Source organism: Mauremys mutica, chromosome 8, assembly GCF_020497125.1.
Source record: "Mauremys mutica isolate MM-2020 ecotype Southern chromosome 8, ASM2049712v1, whole genome shotgun sequence".
NCBI lineage: Eukaryota > Metazoa > Chordata > Testudines > Geoemydidae > Mauremys > Mauremys mutica.
The window spans coordinates 74,552,801-74,570,521 of NC_059079.1; the positions used below are offsets into that span (position 1 = coordinate 74,552,801).

Sequence of the window (17,721 nt, forward strand, 5' to 3'; positions counted from 1 at the left end):
GGAAATGTTGAGAGTCACTGCTCTAGACCAGTGATACTCAGACCTCAGTAGTTCAGGAGTCAAATTAGCAATTAACATTACCCAAAAGAGACATAGTAGTGTGAATTCATTGTTTCATTTGCTACAATGACTGATGAAGTATTATTTTATCAGCAACAAGTGGTTAACATGGTAAAAGCATCCTGACTGTTTAATAATTAAATCAGAATGTTTTAATAACATGTGCTTCAAAGAGCCACAGGAGACGCATTAAAGAGCCACTTGCAACTCAAAGCTTCAGTCTGAGTATCACTGTTCTAGTAAGTAGCAACTCTTTCCTTCAGTTCTCCAGATCTGCAATAACTATATGCCTGAAGCTTATTTGAAATTGGCTTTCCTCTATTTATCCTGAAATGCAATGTTTACCACCCTTGTCAGTCTTCCATCAAATGAATTACATGTTAAATGAATGGCGTTGTGGCAAATTAAGTTTGGTTAATTCTCCATCATGAAAAATAGTGTGTTTTGCATTTCAAAAGTAGTTTAATGGTTTCCTATCATATTAACAAAAAACAAGACAAACATTAGAAAACTTCCCAAACTACCCTAAACTGACATAAAAAGCAAGAACTTCTTGCAGAAAAAAGTATTTGGGATCACTACACAGGTTTTTTTTTTTTTGCTATGGACAAGGAACGAACAATGCACTAGACCAGGGGTCCCCAACCTTTTCAGGACCAGGGACCGGTCATGCCTGCAGAGGGAGCGCTCGTCCCGCGGCTCGGACCTCGGACCTCCTGCGGGCGGTCCAGCTGAGCCGCGCGACCAGCGAACCGTCCGCAGTCATGCCTGCGGGAGGTCCACCGGAGCCCCGGGAGCAGCGGACCTCCCGCAGGCATGACTGCGGAGGGAGCGCTCGTCCCGCGGCTCGGGTAGACCTCCCGCAGGCACGCCTGCGGGAGGTCCACTGGGTCGGTTCGCGGCCCGGTTTGTAAGAGGCCGCGGACCGGTACCGGGCCGCGGACCGGGGGTTGGGGACCCCTGCACTAGACTACACCAAAACCTCCTTAAACTTTTAGTTTCCAGAAGCAGTTATTTGATCAGTTTTCAAAATTGATCATTTTTTCACCCAACCAAATTAAAGAGCCGTAGTATCTAAATGTAAAAATAAAAATCTGAGTCTCTCTCTCAAAGTCATCTTTTGAAACCCTATTTCACTTTAAGCTTGCTAACAGGGATCTGAATAAAACTACAGTTAAAAAGGGCAAGTGCTTGAACTATACAAAGTTTGAACAAAGGGTTAAACTGAAATTTGGGCTAAAAAAATATCACATAAGAACTAAACAGTTCAATCAAAATTTCTTTGATATATGGAGGAAATGGTTGGCCGTGTTTTTGCAAGGGTTTCCCCTAAACATAAATCATAAGGAAACTGCAGTTCTGGTAAGTATTAGTTACTGAATTATTATATTAAAATATCTTAGGCTTAATTTGTTCCAATTTGTTTTACTGGTGACCCTACGTCACAGGGGTCTTCAGTAGATAAAATGCTTTTGCATTAGAATTAAGGACTAAGGAAGAGCCATCTGGTTTCACTCAGGTGTTCAGTTTCAGCTGAACAATTATGGCTCCTGTTTGGTGCCCTGTAACAGTTATGATTGTTTTACCCTTTGAATTGAAGTAATTTGTACTGTATTTTCTATTAAATGAAAGCAGCACGTACTTAAAAAAAATCAAATAGTTCAAAACATGCAAGTAAGAAGCTGGGACTGATTGGTACGTGCTAATCTTGTTAATTCATCCAGTTGCTGTTCCATACTTACCTGTTGAAGACTGGGCATTGACATCGGCACAGTGAACAAGCAGCAGTTTTACAATGTCTACATAGCCTCCACTGGCAGCTGCCATTAGTGGAGTTATGTCTCCTTTATTCCCTCGATCTTCAACATTTGCATGCATCGCTAGTAGCACCTGGACAAACAAACAGAAGTTCACTTAAATGAGTTTTAACAATTATGTTTTGCTCCTTTAATTATGAGGGGACTCAGGATATGTCTACACTACAAACTTAAGTTGACCTACAGCCACTGCAGTAATTACTGCGGTAGTACATGCCTGCACTACCCTCCTTGGGTTGGTGGTGCATGTCCTCAGCAAGAATGCTTCCACTGACCTAAGAGGGGCAGTGTGGGGAGCCGATAGCCTGGTCTGGCAGCTTCACTGGCAGCTGTCTGGCTAGCCGGCAGGCTTCTGGGTGCCCAGTGGGTTCTCTCATCCCCCACTCCCAAAAGGGAGCCAGACACCCGTGTCAATTTCACAGCCCACTGAGCCCTGAAATAGGCTGCCTGGCTCCTGGCAGGTGGCTCTCAGCTGAGACTGAGATCCAAAGTCACTCCGGGCTTCTCACGCCAGCTCCCAGCCGGGATCAAAGTCCAGCTACCCTGCTCTCCGGGGAGCGGGGACATTCTTGTCAATTTTATGGCTCCTGGCACGAAATTGACAAGAGAGCAGAGAGACACTGCATAGCCCTAACTACACTGACATAAGCCTTATGCCTCTTGTGGAGGTGGAGTTACGTTGCTATGTTTGGGGGGGAGAGATAGCTCAGTGGTTTGAGCACTGGCCTACTAAACCCAGGGTTGTGAGTTCAATCCTTGAGGGGGCCATTTAGGGATTTGGGCCACAGTCTGTCTGGGGATTGGTCCTGTTTTGAGCAGGGGGTTGGACTAGATGAGGCCTTCTGAAGTCCCTTCCAACTCTGATATTCTATGATTCTATGTCATTGTAGTAGGGCACTTACATCAATGGGAGGAGGGATGTAGTGTAGACACTGACAATTAGGTGAACATAAGCTGCTTTACGTCCACCCAACTGTGTAGCATAGACCAGCCCTAAAAACTATTTTCCCTTCTTTCTCCCCGCTCCTTTTAAAAGCTTTGTATCACAGCATTTACCTTTGGTAAAGAACTAGATATGGATCTGTCCAGAGCCAGTCATGACTGCTACTTGCATCTGCCCAAGTAGAGCACTATGCTATTTTTCTTCCACATTTTTCGCATGTTACAATATTTAAAACCAAAAATATAAGCAAAGACTGCAACATATAGTTAACGTTTTCAAATACTTCAGATAAAGCAGTTCCACTCAAAGTGAGTTTGTTGCAATTGAGATGTGCTACATTTATGCATTAATGATTCCAGCACAAATTTGTTCAATTTACTTGCAAATAGGTTTCTCCCAATAAACTCATGTTGGGATCACTGAGTCAAGCTAGGTGCTTTCTGGCTTGTGATTCACCACCAGTAATAGCCTTCAATGGAGCTGCACAAATGTAACTGAAGACAGAATCTGAAGATAATGCAGATGTTAACTGGCATTAGAATTTAGTTAACAATGCTGATACATCAGCCAGAAAAAAGTCCCAGTTTTAGAAATGACTGAATAAAATATTAATGTAAGATCAAAAAAATTTTTTTTTTGCTTTGCAGTCACCTTTAGGGGCTGAATCTTAGGGCTTGTCTACATTACCTGATGGATTGACGGGCAGCGATCAATCCAGCAGGGGTCACGATGCAATAAATCGACAGCCGAGCGCTCTCCCATCGACTCTGGTACTCCACCAGGGTGAGAGGCGCAGGCAGAGTAGACAGGAGAGCATCAGCTGTTAACTTACCGCAGAAGACACCGTGGTAAGTAGATCTAAGTACGTCGACTTCAGCTACATTATTCACATAGCTGAAGTTGCATAACTTAGATCGATCCCTCCCTCCGTGTAGACCAGGCCTTAGAATGACTATTTGGCAGTACAGCTTGATTATGTCTGGAGTGATGTGCCTGGAAACTAGAGGCAGATCATTTGAACACATACAAGATGTAATTTTCAAACAAGATCATTTACGTTGTAGCATGTCTTATTTGTTACCCCCTCTTCTTTAGATTGAGGGCTTGTAAAAAGCATATTTAGTGGAAAACTGTCAAAGGCTGTTGAGCATGTAATAAAGTGAACTGCACTATATTTTACTTTATATTCTTTTTAGAGTACAAAATCCATTCTTATCAAAAGGACTAAAATGTTTGGCTTTCGAAGAGTTTCAGGCATATAGCACTCTGTATTTAAAGTCTCAGTCGTAAGTGATTGTGTATTTTCTACTTACTTGTGCTAATTCGTAATACCCAGCTGAACAGGCCAAGCAAAGGAGACTCTCTCCTTCTTCGGTGTGTTCATTTACACTTCTTCCTTCATCCAGCAGCTTCCGGACAGCATTCACATCCCCATCAGAGCATGCTTCTGCCAAACTGCGACTGGAAAATTATTTATCATACAATGAACACACAGGAATAATTCTACAGCAAACAGGTAGTAAGCTTTCTGATAAACAACAGTAAAGTCAAGGTAAAGTCAAAAGACTTTTGCTTAATTGACATGCTAGTTTGCGGGTTAGCACTTTGAAAGTGTCTTTCAGAAAGTGATACAGAAAGGCAAAGTGCTTTTCAAAACAAATAACAGCTCAACACCTCTGTGTAGGAGCTATTATTCCCTTTCACAAATGGTCTAATAGGAATTTGCCTCGATTTTGAAATAAGTGGCTAGCCACTGACACAGCTGCACTGGTGCAAATCCCAGGTCCAGACAAGGGAAGCTATAATATGCACCAACTTAGCTCATCCCAGTTTCAAGCAGAGAATCTCCACTAGTTCAAGTTGCAGCTTTCCTGTGTACACTTGAGGTTTGTACTGGGGCAGTTTTGACAGCAGCTACCATTGACTGCAAGAATGAGGCAAATTCCCAGTATAGACAATGCTTAAGTGACCTGCCTAAGGTCACATTGAATACTGTTGCAGAACTAGGAATAAACCAGATCTCCCACCTGCCAGTCCTCTGCTTTATCCACAAGACTTTTCTATTCCTACTGCATGAATTATTTTATTGGAAGGAAAAAAATTAAATAAGTAATGAATGTTTATACAAAAACATTTATATGACAAATTATCCTTAGTTATTTGATTTTTTTGGACTGCCAAAATTTTAACTATACCTTTAAAAAATACCAAAGAAACTCAAGCCACTGAAGTTTGCAGCCTATCTGGAATAATAAATTAAAATATGGTAGCTGACGGTGGGAGGCCAAGGAAAAAGAGACGAGCGGCCAGTCCCATAGAAAGAGGGGAGGAGTCTATGGAGGTAGCACCAAGTTTGGGCCCAGGGAGGATACAGGATGGCTTAACGGGAACCACAAGGGATGATAGGAATGGAAGGAGCTTGCAGCCAGGGGGGACGGAGGATAGGTTAGAGGACCGCACTGTCCCCAGGCAAAGGCAGGTCTACGTGATTGGGGATTCCATACTGAGAAGGTTGGACAGGCCTGTGACCAGGGCCGATCCGGAGAACAGAAGGGTGTGCTGTCTACCGGGTGCTAAAATACGGGATGTGGACCTGAGGTTGAAAAGGATCCTAAGAGGAGCAGGTAAGAACCCTTTGGTCATCCTTCATGTGGGAACGAATGACACTGCTAGATCCTCGCTAGACAGGATCAAGGGAGACTATGCCAGGTTGGGTAAGACACTTAAGGAAATTGAGGCTCAAGTGATCTTCAGTGGGATCCTACCTGTCCCTAGGGAAGGGCGCCAAAGGGGTGAGAGGATCGTGACGATTAATAGCTGGCTGAGGGAGTGGTGTTACAAGGAGGGCTTTGGGATGTATGGGCACTGGGAGGCTTTTGGGGACAGACAACTGTTCTCACGGGATGGGCTCCACCTAAGTAGGGAAGGAAGTAGACTTCTAGGAGGGAGGCTGGCTCATCTGATTAAAAGAGCTTTAAACTAGACACTGGGAGGAGACGGTTGGGAGAGGTCCTGGTGCTCTCCACGCCAAATCTATACATTGGGAGTAAGAACAACAAAATAACAACAGATATAGCCAGAGGGGGACGGTTAGGTGTAAGGAAGAGGGGGGGGACGGATACTAGATCAACAGGTCATACTGGGGGTACTGTGTCCCTACCGAGTTGGGTGAAAAGAGCGAGAGGAGCCCAACAGCAGAAATTAGGATGTTTGTTCACCAACGCGAGAAGCTTAGGTAATAAAATGGAGGAACTGGAGCTCCTGGTCCGGGAATTGAAACCGGATATCGTAGGAATAACCGAAACATGGTGGAACGGTAGCCATGACTGGAGTACAGGTATGGAAGGGTATGTGCTGTTTAGGAAAGACCGATGCAAAGGTAAAGGTGGGGGAGTAGCATTGTATATCAATAATAAGGTGAAATGTAATGAAATAACTAGCAATGCAATGGATAATACGGAGTCTGTTTGGGCAATGGTCACATTGGGGAAGAAAACTACCAGAGCCTCACCCGGGATAGTGATTGGGGTGTGCTATAGACCGCCGGGATCTAGCCTGGAGTCGGATAGAGAGCTCTTTAATGTTTTTAAGGAGGTAAATACTAATAGGAACTGCTTGATCATGGGGGACTTAAACTTCCCGGATATAGATTGGGAAACAAATGCTAGTAATAATAATAGGGCTCAGCTTTTCCTAGATGTGATAGCTGATGAATTCCTTCATCAAGTGGTTGATGAACCGACGAGGGGGGATGCCATTTTAGATCTGATTTTGGTGAGTAACGAGGACCTTGTTGAGGAAATAGTTGTAGGGGACAACCTTGGCTCTAGTGATCATGAGCTAATTCGTTTCAAAATAAATGAGAGGATAATCAATATTGCATCTGAGACTAGGGTTTATGATTTTAAAAGGGCTAACTTTACTAAATTAAGGCGACTAGTTAGGGAAGTGGACTGGACTAACATACTTAGGGATCTAAAGGCAGATGACGCCTGGGGTTACTTCAGGTTGAAGTTGCAGGAGTTGTCAGAGGAATGTATCCCGAGAAAGGGAAAACGGCTCGTAGGTAGCAGTTTTAGACCGAGCTGGATGAGCAAGCGTCTTAGAGGGGTCATTAAGAAAAAACAGAAAGCGTACCAGGAGTGGAAAATGGGAGGGATCAGCAAAGAAACCTACCTTATTGAGGTCAGAGGGTGTAGGGAAGCAGTGAGAAAGGCAAAGCGACGGGTGGAGATGGACCTAGCGAAGGGGATTAAAATCAATAGCAAAAGGTTTTTTAGCCATATAAATAGGAAGAAAACCAAGAAAGAAGAAGTGGGACCGCTTTAAACTTTATACAGAGTGGAGATTAGGGATAATCTTGGAATGGCACAATATCTGAACGAATATTTTGCCTCGGTCTTTAATGAGGCTAATGAAGGGCTAAGGAATAGTGATAGAGGGACTGATGGGAATGAGGATATGGGGGTGGACATTACGGTATCCGAGGTAGAAGCCAAACTGGAACATCTTAACGGTAGTAAATCGGGGGGCCCGGATAATCTTCATCCTAGAATATTAAGGGAATTGGCAAGTGATATTGCTGGCCCGTTGGCAATGATTTTTAATAAATTTCTAAATTCGGGGATTGTGCCGTTTGACTGGAGATTAGCTAATGTAGTTCCTATATTCAAGAAGGGGAAAAAAAGTGACCCGGGTAACTACAGGCCTGTTAGTTTAACATCTGTAGTATGCAAAATCATGGAAAAATTTTTAAAAGAGAGTGGTTACGGAGCATGAGGCCGATGGCAACTGGGACAGATTACAGCATGGATTTACGAAAGGTAGATCGTGCCAAACCAACCTGATCTCCTTCTTTGAGAAAGTAACAGATTTTTTAGACAAGGGAAATGCGGTGGATCTAATATATCTGGATTTCAGTAAGGCGTTTGATACGGTACCGCATCAGGAATTACTGGTTAAATTGGAAAAGATGGGGATCGAAATGAAAATGCAGAGGTGGATAAGGAACTGGTTAAAGGGGAGACTGCAGAGGGTAGTACTGAAGGGGGAACTGTCGGGTTGGAGGGGGGTTACCAGTGGAGTTCCTCAAGGTTCGGTTTTGGGTCCGATTTTATTCAATCTATTTATTGCTGACATGGGAACCAAGAGTAGGAGTGGGCTGATAAAGTTTGCGGATGACACCAAGTTGGGAGGTATTGCCAATTCGGAAAAGGATCGGGATATCCTCCAGGGAGATTTGGATGACCTTGTATACTGGAGTATTAGTAACAGGATGAAGTTCAATAGTGAGAAGTGTAAGGTTATGCATTTAGGGATGACTAACAAGAATTTTAGTTATAAGCTAGGGACGCACCAGTTGGAAGTAACGGAGGAGGAGAAGGACCTAGGAGTCTTGGTTGATCGTAGGATGACTATGAGTAGGCAATGTGATGTGGCCGCTAAAAAAGCTAATGCGGTCTTGGGATGCATTAGGCGAGGTATTTCTAGTAGGGATAAAGGAGGTGCTAGTCCCGTTATATAAGGCGTTGGTGAGACCTCATTTGGAGTATTGTGTGCAGTTTTGGTCTCCCATGTTTAAGAAGGATGAATTCAAACTGGAACGGGTACAAAGAAGGGCCACTAGAATGATCCGAGGAATGGAAGGCCTGTCGTATGAAAGGAGACTTGAGGAGCTCGGTTTGTTTTCCTTAACCAAAAGAAGGATAAGAGGAGATATGATTGCACTCTTTAAATATATCAGAGGGATAAATACCAGGGAAGGAGAGGAATTATTTCAGCTCAGTGCTAATGTGGACACGAGGACAAACGGATATAAATTGTCAGTCAGGAAATTTAGGCTTGAAATTAGACGAAGGTTTCTAACCATCAGGGGAGTGCAATACTGGAACAGCCTACCGAGGGAAACAGTGGGGGCGAAGGACCTCCATGACTTTAAGATTAAGCTAGATAAGTTTATGGAGGAGATGGTATGATAGGATAAAGGGCTTAGTCAATAGGTCAATTAAGTGCCACACTCGTAAATAGTACAATGGGTCAATGATATGATATCCTTAAGCTTTTTCCAGAGGGTATGGCTAGAGAGTCTTGCCCGCATGCTCGGGGTTCAGCTGACCGCCATATTTGGGGTCGGGAAGGAATTTTCCTCCAGGGTAGATTGGCAGTGGCCCTGGAGCTTTTTCGCCTTCCTCCGAAGCATGGGGCAGGGGTCGCTTGCTTAAGGAGTGGGTGGATCGGCATATGAGGCCTGCATCTTGCAGGAGGTCAGACTAGATGATCATAATGGTCCCTTCTGATCTTGAATTCTATGATTCTATGATTCTATGATTCATTATTTTATTTATTTAACATTCCATCATACTGGGATACCTCAACTAAGGGTTTGGCTACACGGCAATTAACAGCGCTACAACTTTCTTGCTCAGGGGTGTAAAAAAAACCAAAACAAAAAAAACCACCCGAGCGCAGCAAGTTGCAGCATTGTGAAGCGCCAGTGTAAACAGTGCTCCAGTGCTGGGAGCTATGCCCCTCATGGAGGTGGTTTATTAGAGCGCTGGAAGAGGTATCTCTCAGCGCTGCGCCATGACCACACAAGGCACGTTAGTATTGCCAGTGCAGACTAGCCCTAACACTGCAAGGAAGGGAGGTGGGTGGGTATTCTGTAGCTCCTTCTCATTCAAGAACCCCAAATCTGACAAAAAAAAGTAGGAAGTCTAGAGCAGTCAATGTACCTCTTACATTCCAAAGTGAAAATGCACCAGCGTAGCAGCATAAAATATACTGGAAACTGACTGACATGCCAATTCAAGAAGGATAAAAAGGGCAAAAGGTCCTTACACAGTATTACTATTCTCTAACTATCAAGTCGTCATGACCAATGCCCCCAGCTCTTGTCACCATAAAAGACCTCAAGGCTCAGGAAATACTTAGCCATTACCTTAAGCAACAGTTTTAAGGGCCATTGGGAGCTGCAGAGGCAGTGCTCGGGGCTGGGGCAGTGCATGGTGCCCCCCTGGCCGCGCCTCCGCCGAGGAGGCGAGGGATGTCGCCACTTCCGGTGAGCCTGATAAGCAGCCTGCCAGCCCTACCACACCACCCCAGAGCACCCACGGTGCCCCCTAGGCCACTCCCAAGCACCCAGGATTTAGTCAGGGTATAAAGTACATGTCATGGAGAGGTCACGGACTGTGATTTTTTGTTTACTGCCCATGACCTGTCCATGACTTTTACTAAAAATACCCGTGACTGAAGCATAGCCTTAGTCATGATTACCAACACAGATAACTGTAGGATCAACTCCAGCAGAACAATCAGAGAGATGTGTTCCTGCCAGTGCATCTTATTTATAAGACATGGAAATTTGCCTTCAAAGCGAGGACTGGTTGGCACAGAGGCATAAAATTCAAGAGAGAAATTGGGCCCATTTATTTTCTGACACGTACACAAGCTGACTCCAGAGCCTCTCCTCTATCATCCTCAGTGTACAGACTTTGATAGGAAGAGAAAGTTCACTTGTTAATTCAGGAATATATATGAATTTCCATTTCCAACAAAGTACCAAAGAATTCCAATGATTTAACTACTCTTTGAATCCCTATAAATAATTCTCACTTGAGAGATTCACCCTTCTCAGACAATGAAAATGTTAGTAGTTGCCAGATAAGAACCCTTGGAGCCGGGCTGATAAGGAGGTGGAAGTCATTTGCCAGACCGAGCTTTTTGTGATTCCCTTCAGTGACTACAGCAGACATTTAAATATAGGATTAACAATGTAATGTGACAGTAACTGACATATTGGATCAGACTCCTGGTCCACCTAGTCAGTATCCTGTCTCCAACAAAAAAACAGCACCAGATGCTGCAGAAGGTGGTTCAAGAAACTTCAGAGTAGGCAGATTTGGCATAATCTACCCATCAGAAAGGTTTTATCCCAATCCTTAATATTTAGAGTGGCTTCAGCCTTAAGCTTTATAACCTTTCCAAAATATTATTTGCATTAATTCAAACAACTCTGGATGTTCTTGTTATCCAAATAAAGATCCAATCCCTCTCAAAGTTCTGTGAAGTTCTTTGTCTCTGACTTCCTGTGGCAGCGAGTTCCACAATCTAGTTACATGTGTAACACTGTTGCAAAAAAAGCAAACATCATTCTGTGATGTATAAGCAGGAGTGTTGTAAACAAGACATGAGAAGTAATTCTTCTGCTCTACTCCATGCTGATTAGGCCTCAACTGGGGAATAGTCTCTCCAGTTCCGGGCACCACATTTCAGGAAACGTGCGCAAAATGGAGGAAGTCCAGAGAAGAGTAACAAAAATTATTAAAGGTTTAGAAAACATGATCTATGAGGGAAAATTGTGTTTGTTTAGTCTGGAAAAGAGAAGACTCAGAGGGGACATGATAACCGTTTTCAAATACATAAAAGGTTGTTACATGGAGGAGGGAGAAGAATTGTTCTTAACCTCTGAGGATAGGAAAAGAAGCAATGGGCTTAAATTGGAGCAAGAGAGGTTTAGGCTGGACATTAGAAAAAACTTCCAAACTGGAATAAATTACCTAGGTAGGTTGTGGAATCTCCATCATTGGAGATTTTTAAGTGCAGGGGACTCGACTAGACCTCTCAAGGTCACTTCTAGTCCTATGATTTTATGATAAGTGAAAGTATTTCCTTCTCAATTTTGAATTTATCACCTGCTTTTCAATTTCACTGAATACTCCCCTTGCTCTTGTGTTATGAGACAAGGAGAGTAGAAGTTTCCCATCTACCTTTTCTAGAACATTCATTAGTTTAATCTTTTTACACATCTTCATCTCCCTTCTACGGAGAAACAATCTCCCTCACCCCAAAAAACAAAAATCTCTTCCTACGAGAGTTTCTCCATGCCCTTAAAACACTCATCATCCTTTTCTGAACCCCCTGGAACTCTGCAATACCCTTTTTGAGACAGGGTGAGACTATTACTGCAGACAGAGGTCACACCATTTGATTTTTTTCCATTTAGAGAAATACTGTAAAATACAACAGTGCATAGATCCAATCATTTTATTATCCTAATCAAAGTCAGTATTTTATACAAAGAATTGGCTGTATATATTGCGTACATGGCAGTGTATTCAAGCCCACCTATTAAGGAATCGAACTGAAGCTGAATCTGCTCATAGCAACAAAGACTATGAAAAACAGAAGTTACAAAGCAATATGAATATTATGGACATTGACCTTGCCTCTAGTTGACACAAAGAATACATCTTCTCCAAACTCTTCTTCCTGTTTGCTGTCTGCTCAAGTATTGCCCACTCCCTATGCTATTCTCAAGACTAAATGATGTATATTATTTTAATGATATAATTTTAAAAAATTCACATAATCAACTCAGTGGGCTAAACGCACAAATTATTGTATGGCTTGTGTTATACAAGGTCAAACTAGATGATCATAACTAGCCCTTCTGGCCTTAAACATCTATAAAAAAAGTAAATGTAAAAATGCTCTTGCAATACACTACCCCATTCCTTCCCTCAGAGGCCCATGTTATGGATTTACATGTATGTTATTTGTCTAACAAATGATAAACTGAGGGGTAAGGGCCTTGTCCTATGTTTGAAAAGAGCCAGGCACATCTATGATGCTATATTTAAAGACTAAAGATGCAATAATTAAAAACATCATACTTTGTAGATGTTAACTGAATAGTGTGTGTGATTTAATTAAGTTATGTCCATTTCTAAATTCCTTGAAGAACTGTTCCCCATGAACAGTACCTCAAATCTTACACACTTAGTTCTGCAGTGTGTACAACACTGTATTTCAACAATTATTCAAGTTTCCTCCAGGCCCACATACACTACCACCTTAATGTCAAATATCTGAGGGGAAACTGAAAGTAGAAGATACTGAGGCTTCAGCAGCTTAAAGTGACACTTCTCTTTCCTACTGAAGGAGTGATGTGAAAGCATGCTTCCTTGGGACTTAAGACAATCACTTGATTCTGGGGCATTGGGGCAGCCATACTCTCCTGATTAATCAAGTTGACAGATGTTTCATGGACAAGTATTAGGAAATTTAGTTTTTCCTCCAAAACCTTAGAGCAACAGCCTCTGGCAGATAACTATCCTATGAGAACTACCCCAGACAATTAGCTATCTAACCTTTGGTTTCATAAAAAGACAACCCTCAAAGCTGCTGCGGCAGTAGTTATGGCAAAAAACCCTAGCATCTCTAGGGTACGTCTATACTGCAATTAGAAACCAGTGGGAGGCCCACACCAGCTGACTAGGGCTCGGGCCAACGGGCTATTTAATTGTGATGTAGACATTTGAGGTCAGACTGGAGCCCAGGTTCCAGGAACCTGCAAGGTAGGAGGATCCCAGAGCTTGGGCTGCAGCCCCTTAGCCCAGGCCCGGCCAGCTGCAGGTGTTTAACTGCAGTGTAGACATACCCTCCATGGGAATGGTGAGGCTGGCTTTCCATTATAAGCAAGCTTTTTTTTTTTTTTAAAGAAGTTTTTTGTACAGGAGAGACTAACATCACACACCGAATGGGAAGAAGGGCAACTTTCTCAAAATGTTAAGAGAAGGAAGGATGCTACAACGCACTATTACACTGTCCTTGCTACAGTCCCTAGCTAACAGTTTGAGGTAAGGTGTGCAATGCCCTGAGATTGAAGAACACGGCTGCTGCTACTACTAGCAAGGGATTTATGTGACCGAGAGGTGGGAACTGCAAAAGTAATTAAATCCAAAATGTAAAAAAATCATTTTCAAATATACAATTTAGATACCATAATTTAAATTATATGAAAATGTAAGCCTTTACATACTTGTCCACTTGTCCTGCATTGTGATTGTTCTCTGCTCTCATCCGTGTCAATGCAGCAGCAGCTTCATCCAACGCACAGCTGACAGATGAAGTCAGTCTTCGGAGCACCTCAGGATCTGCGAAGGCTTTACCATCGGCAGTGGACAATTTACCAATTCCTTCAGTGTTTGTTCGTTCATCAGTCAGGTTAGTATGAAAGTCACACAAAAAAAATGCAAAGACACTATTTTAAAATTTCAGTCACATGCACTATTAGTAAAAAAAAGTCATCTGCAAACATGCTGGGAAATCAAATATAATTAAAATAACTTTTTTTTATAATCTGAAAATTTAATTATAGTATAGCAGCAACAAAGCTATGTTTATTTGCAGTTCTATTATATGCCCCAATTTCAAGCTTATACCTTTTGAAAACACTCTTGGGGTGGAGAACAAGCATGGGAAACAAGTCTAAAAGTGAATGTCTGGGAAGCTTTGATGTAATGCCATCTGGCTTCTTTAAGATGATCAGAATTTGAAGAACATTTTTCTACTCCAATTTTTTCAGATGCCTCCCCCTCCCCACATTCCCCACAACTTAGGAAGTAAAAAACATAAAAGCTTCCTGAGGATTTAGTTAACAAGGATAAGTGCTTTTAACAAACTTGAAAAAAGTTTAACAAACTATTTGTTTGATCTTCAAGTAGCTTAATGTACTCAAGTGCAGAGAACCAGATAAAACCAAAATAAAGTATCTTACTCCACAATGTAGTAAAAGGGTGATTTTTTTCCCCAATGACTATGTATAGTAATTTTTATCCCCAGTAAATTTTTTAATCCATTTCTTAAAAAAAAAGTTTAGTACCAGTTGTGTAGTTGACCTTTATGATACAAACTGATGCACTTCTGAATCTACAGACTAGCATACAATAGCACCAAAAGAAAGGGAAACTTACCTCAATCTCAATGCCACTCAAATGCCAACAATGAAAACTTTTTCACTGCTGATACCCCTGTGTGGTACAACTATAGAAGCTTATCCCGCATAGCTGGTTGTACCCAAGGACATACTCAGAGCTAAGGCCCCATCTATTCGACAAATGTAAACATTCTGGCACAGTTGTACTTGCAGCATAGACTTAAATCTTCAAGTACAAACATGCTACTAGTCAAGTGTCTGGTAACATACTGAATTACAGTGTAATAGTTCACAGCAGTGGTTCCCAAACTGTCAATCATGACCCACAGGATGGCCCTGAAAAAGTACCAGGATGGTCATAAGACAAGGGAAAAAAAGATGCAAGAAAGCTTCTAAATAAACAGCCACCAGGGTAGTGTCATCTGCTATTAGAGCATTAGGGTATGTCTGGACAGCATTTTGGACTGAATCTCCCAGCCTAGACCCAGAGACTCAGCCTAGTGGAGCTCATGCTAGTGCTCCCCTCTTATATAGCTCTATAGACAGCAGTTTCAAGTTGTGGTTCTGGTGGGGGTTCAGGCTCTGATCCTAGGAAAGAGGGTGGGCTTCAGTGCCTGAATCGGCTGACCCAAGCTAGGAAGCTTGCTCCAAAATGCTGCACAGATCATACCCATAAAGCGCTCTCACACCCACAGCTGTAGCCAGCCAGGAAAGCTAGGAAGTGCCATGTGCTGCCAGAAAAATACAACACACTCAAAGCATGCCTTCCTATGGCAAGCAGCAAAAGCATGGGAAAGGGAGGGAGACTGATGGAATCCCTTTCTTTCAGCACATGGGGCAGCAGGCCAACTAAAAGGATCTAGTGGACTGGATGTGGCCCTTGGTTGCCCAACCCTTTTTTTGGTTTGGTGTTCGAGGGCCCCCAGGAGACAGAGGCCCTGTGCGAGTCACATTGGTTAATCCAGGCCTGGCTACCCACTCAAAAGTTTCAAAGTAAACTGTTAAGATGGAGTGCAAAGCCAACCTGACAACTAAGGTATCAGGAGGGTCATGTGAACAGAGGTGAGTTTAAAGGAGGTCAACAGCATGAGCAATTTGGGAACCGCTGGTTTACACATTACTAGAAACTAACACACTGATTCAACAGTAGCAAATGTAGGTCATCTTTAATAAGCTAAGCAACAGAGTGGCTTGAGCAGCTATTTAATCACAGGTGTAACCAGGGCCACACCAGAAAGATGAAACACCTGTGAAAGTGATTCTGGACAACACATTTCAGAAATCTTAACACTGCTGCCATATGTACACCTTCTGATTCTTTTGAAATTCAACTGTTTTCTATATTTCCCAGCTTGTAACCCTGAGTCTAGCATTAGTAACCAGAACTGTGCAGCAAAGGGAAGGATATAAAAGGAGAAGAGCAATCTCATCCATTTGCGATGGGATGGGAAATTTGCAGAAGTGCAAGGAGACTAGCATCGCTAATGGGGCAGAGTTAGTTGTGGTGTAGTCTCTGGTATGGTGTTTGTTTGGATGGAGGAAAAGATATTAAGACGCCTTACCATTTGTGTGTATGAATATTTATTCAGAACAATACATTTTAAAACAGTGGGCCAAATTCAGCAAACCTGGCTGACGTAGTCAAAATGATTACACTAGGCTAAAGACAGACTACATTCTGACAGCTTTTTTCTTCTGTGACTAATTGTCTGCATGCTTCATGTGACTGACGTCAATTTTTAAAAATGAAAATCAAGTACAAAAATTAAGATTTAAAATAATGGAAGACGATGGATGGGCATGTGATTTGATAACAATTTTCTCTTTTTAGCCGTACACTACAGCACTCAAGCTCAGGAGGTGTCCTTGTGATGTTTACATTGACATGTTACCTATTTGTATGACTAAGCTCACCAAGCAGTGTTCCCCCACCCCCACAGTATATTAGCTGTAACAGAAACATTAATAAGTCAGGTTTACCCACTGTCACCACACAGCCGTTTCTCAAAAAGCAGAGTGAGGAAACAGCTGATAAATCTGACTTTTTAAATGGCAACTCCTTTCTGTCTGTACACAATTAGATCCTTACCCCCACCCCAATTCCCTGTTACTTTAGGAAGCTTGTGCTATAGAAACTGTCCTAAGTGACAGGTCCTTTCCCACTTCAAGTTTGTATACTTGAGGGGATTACCTTCCAACTTGCAACATAAGCTTCCCAACACTAAATATATTTAGGTTTTTCTCAAGCTTCTTTTCTAGTTTCTGCTTCCACTAATTCTCTAACACCTTGGAGACTCCTTATCTTTGATACCCATTTCTGTAGTTTCTTCAGAATTCTTTGATATCCTTCCTATAATATATAATAAGTTTTGCTCAATACCCTCAATACCTTATTCTCTATGAACAGGACTATGATCTCCTGACATGCTTTATACCTGTATACATCCAGGATTCAGTTTACTTTCCCAACTGTTAAAAATCTGTCAGTCTAAAACTGGATAACACCTCCCCCAACTCCTTGTCCTGAACCTGTAATATGCAACTATTTTTCAACCTTATCTTTAAAGTTTTACATCGTCTAGAAATTTAGTACATACAACACACTTCTGTTCCCATGCTTCTAACCCCACTCAGTTTTTCCAAGTTCTTTTGAATCCCGCCTCCCTTTTGTTTGGGACAAATTCTCCAAAGCTAGTCATGTGCATGTCTGTACAGTAGCTGCATACGCCATCTACCAGGTACTATGAACAAGACAGGAGCCTAATGCAATCCTCGCATTATCTTCATAATTCACTCTAGTCACATCTACCCAGTAACCATATATTTAACACTTTAGTAATGTATCAAGTTGTATTATAATTGCTAATTTTACACTGGTCTTTCACAAAATACTATATAAAAAGTTTCCTTGAAGATAAAGTAAATTATTTCCACTGCTTTCACAACTCTATCATCACTTCTTCAAAGAAATTGGGTTTTAGAATAAACTAACCAAAACTGTACTTTGCTAGTAAGCTGCAGATCCCTGACCTTGCCCCATATGATGATCAGATTTTCATGTATCTTATTTCCCAGGTCCAACCTTACATCAAGTTTTAAAGTATCATGTTAGCATCTCTTTTGTTGCCAAGTAATTAGATTTCCAGAGAATTATCAAAACTGGAAAGAAACCCCGCCCCCCAATA

The 17,721-nt window shown here is 42.2% G+C and overlaps 1 protein-coding gene across 10 annotated transcripts in view; it reads right to left on the bottom strand.

The window, feature by feature from the left end:
- ANKHD1 (ankyrin repeat and KH domain containing 1) overlaps positions 1-17,721 on the bottom strand; it is a 182,546-nt gene that overhangs the window by 106,722 nt on the left and 58,103 nt on the right. For all 10 annotated transcript variants that reach the window (XM_045027030.1, XM_045027032.1, XM_045027031.1 and 7 more), the window contains exons 3-5: positions 13,640-13,796; positions 4,134-4,281; positions 1,803-1,950 (exon numbers count right to left, since the gene is read on the bottom strand). In XM_045027030.1, coding sequence (XP_044882965.1) covers positions 1,803-1,950; positions 4,134-4,281; positions 13,640-13,796 — 453 coding nt within the window. The remainder of the gene's footprint in view (positions 1-1,802; positions 1,951-4,133; positions 4,282-13,639; positions 13,797-17,721) is intronic.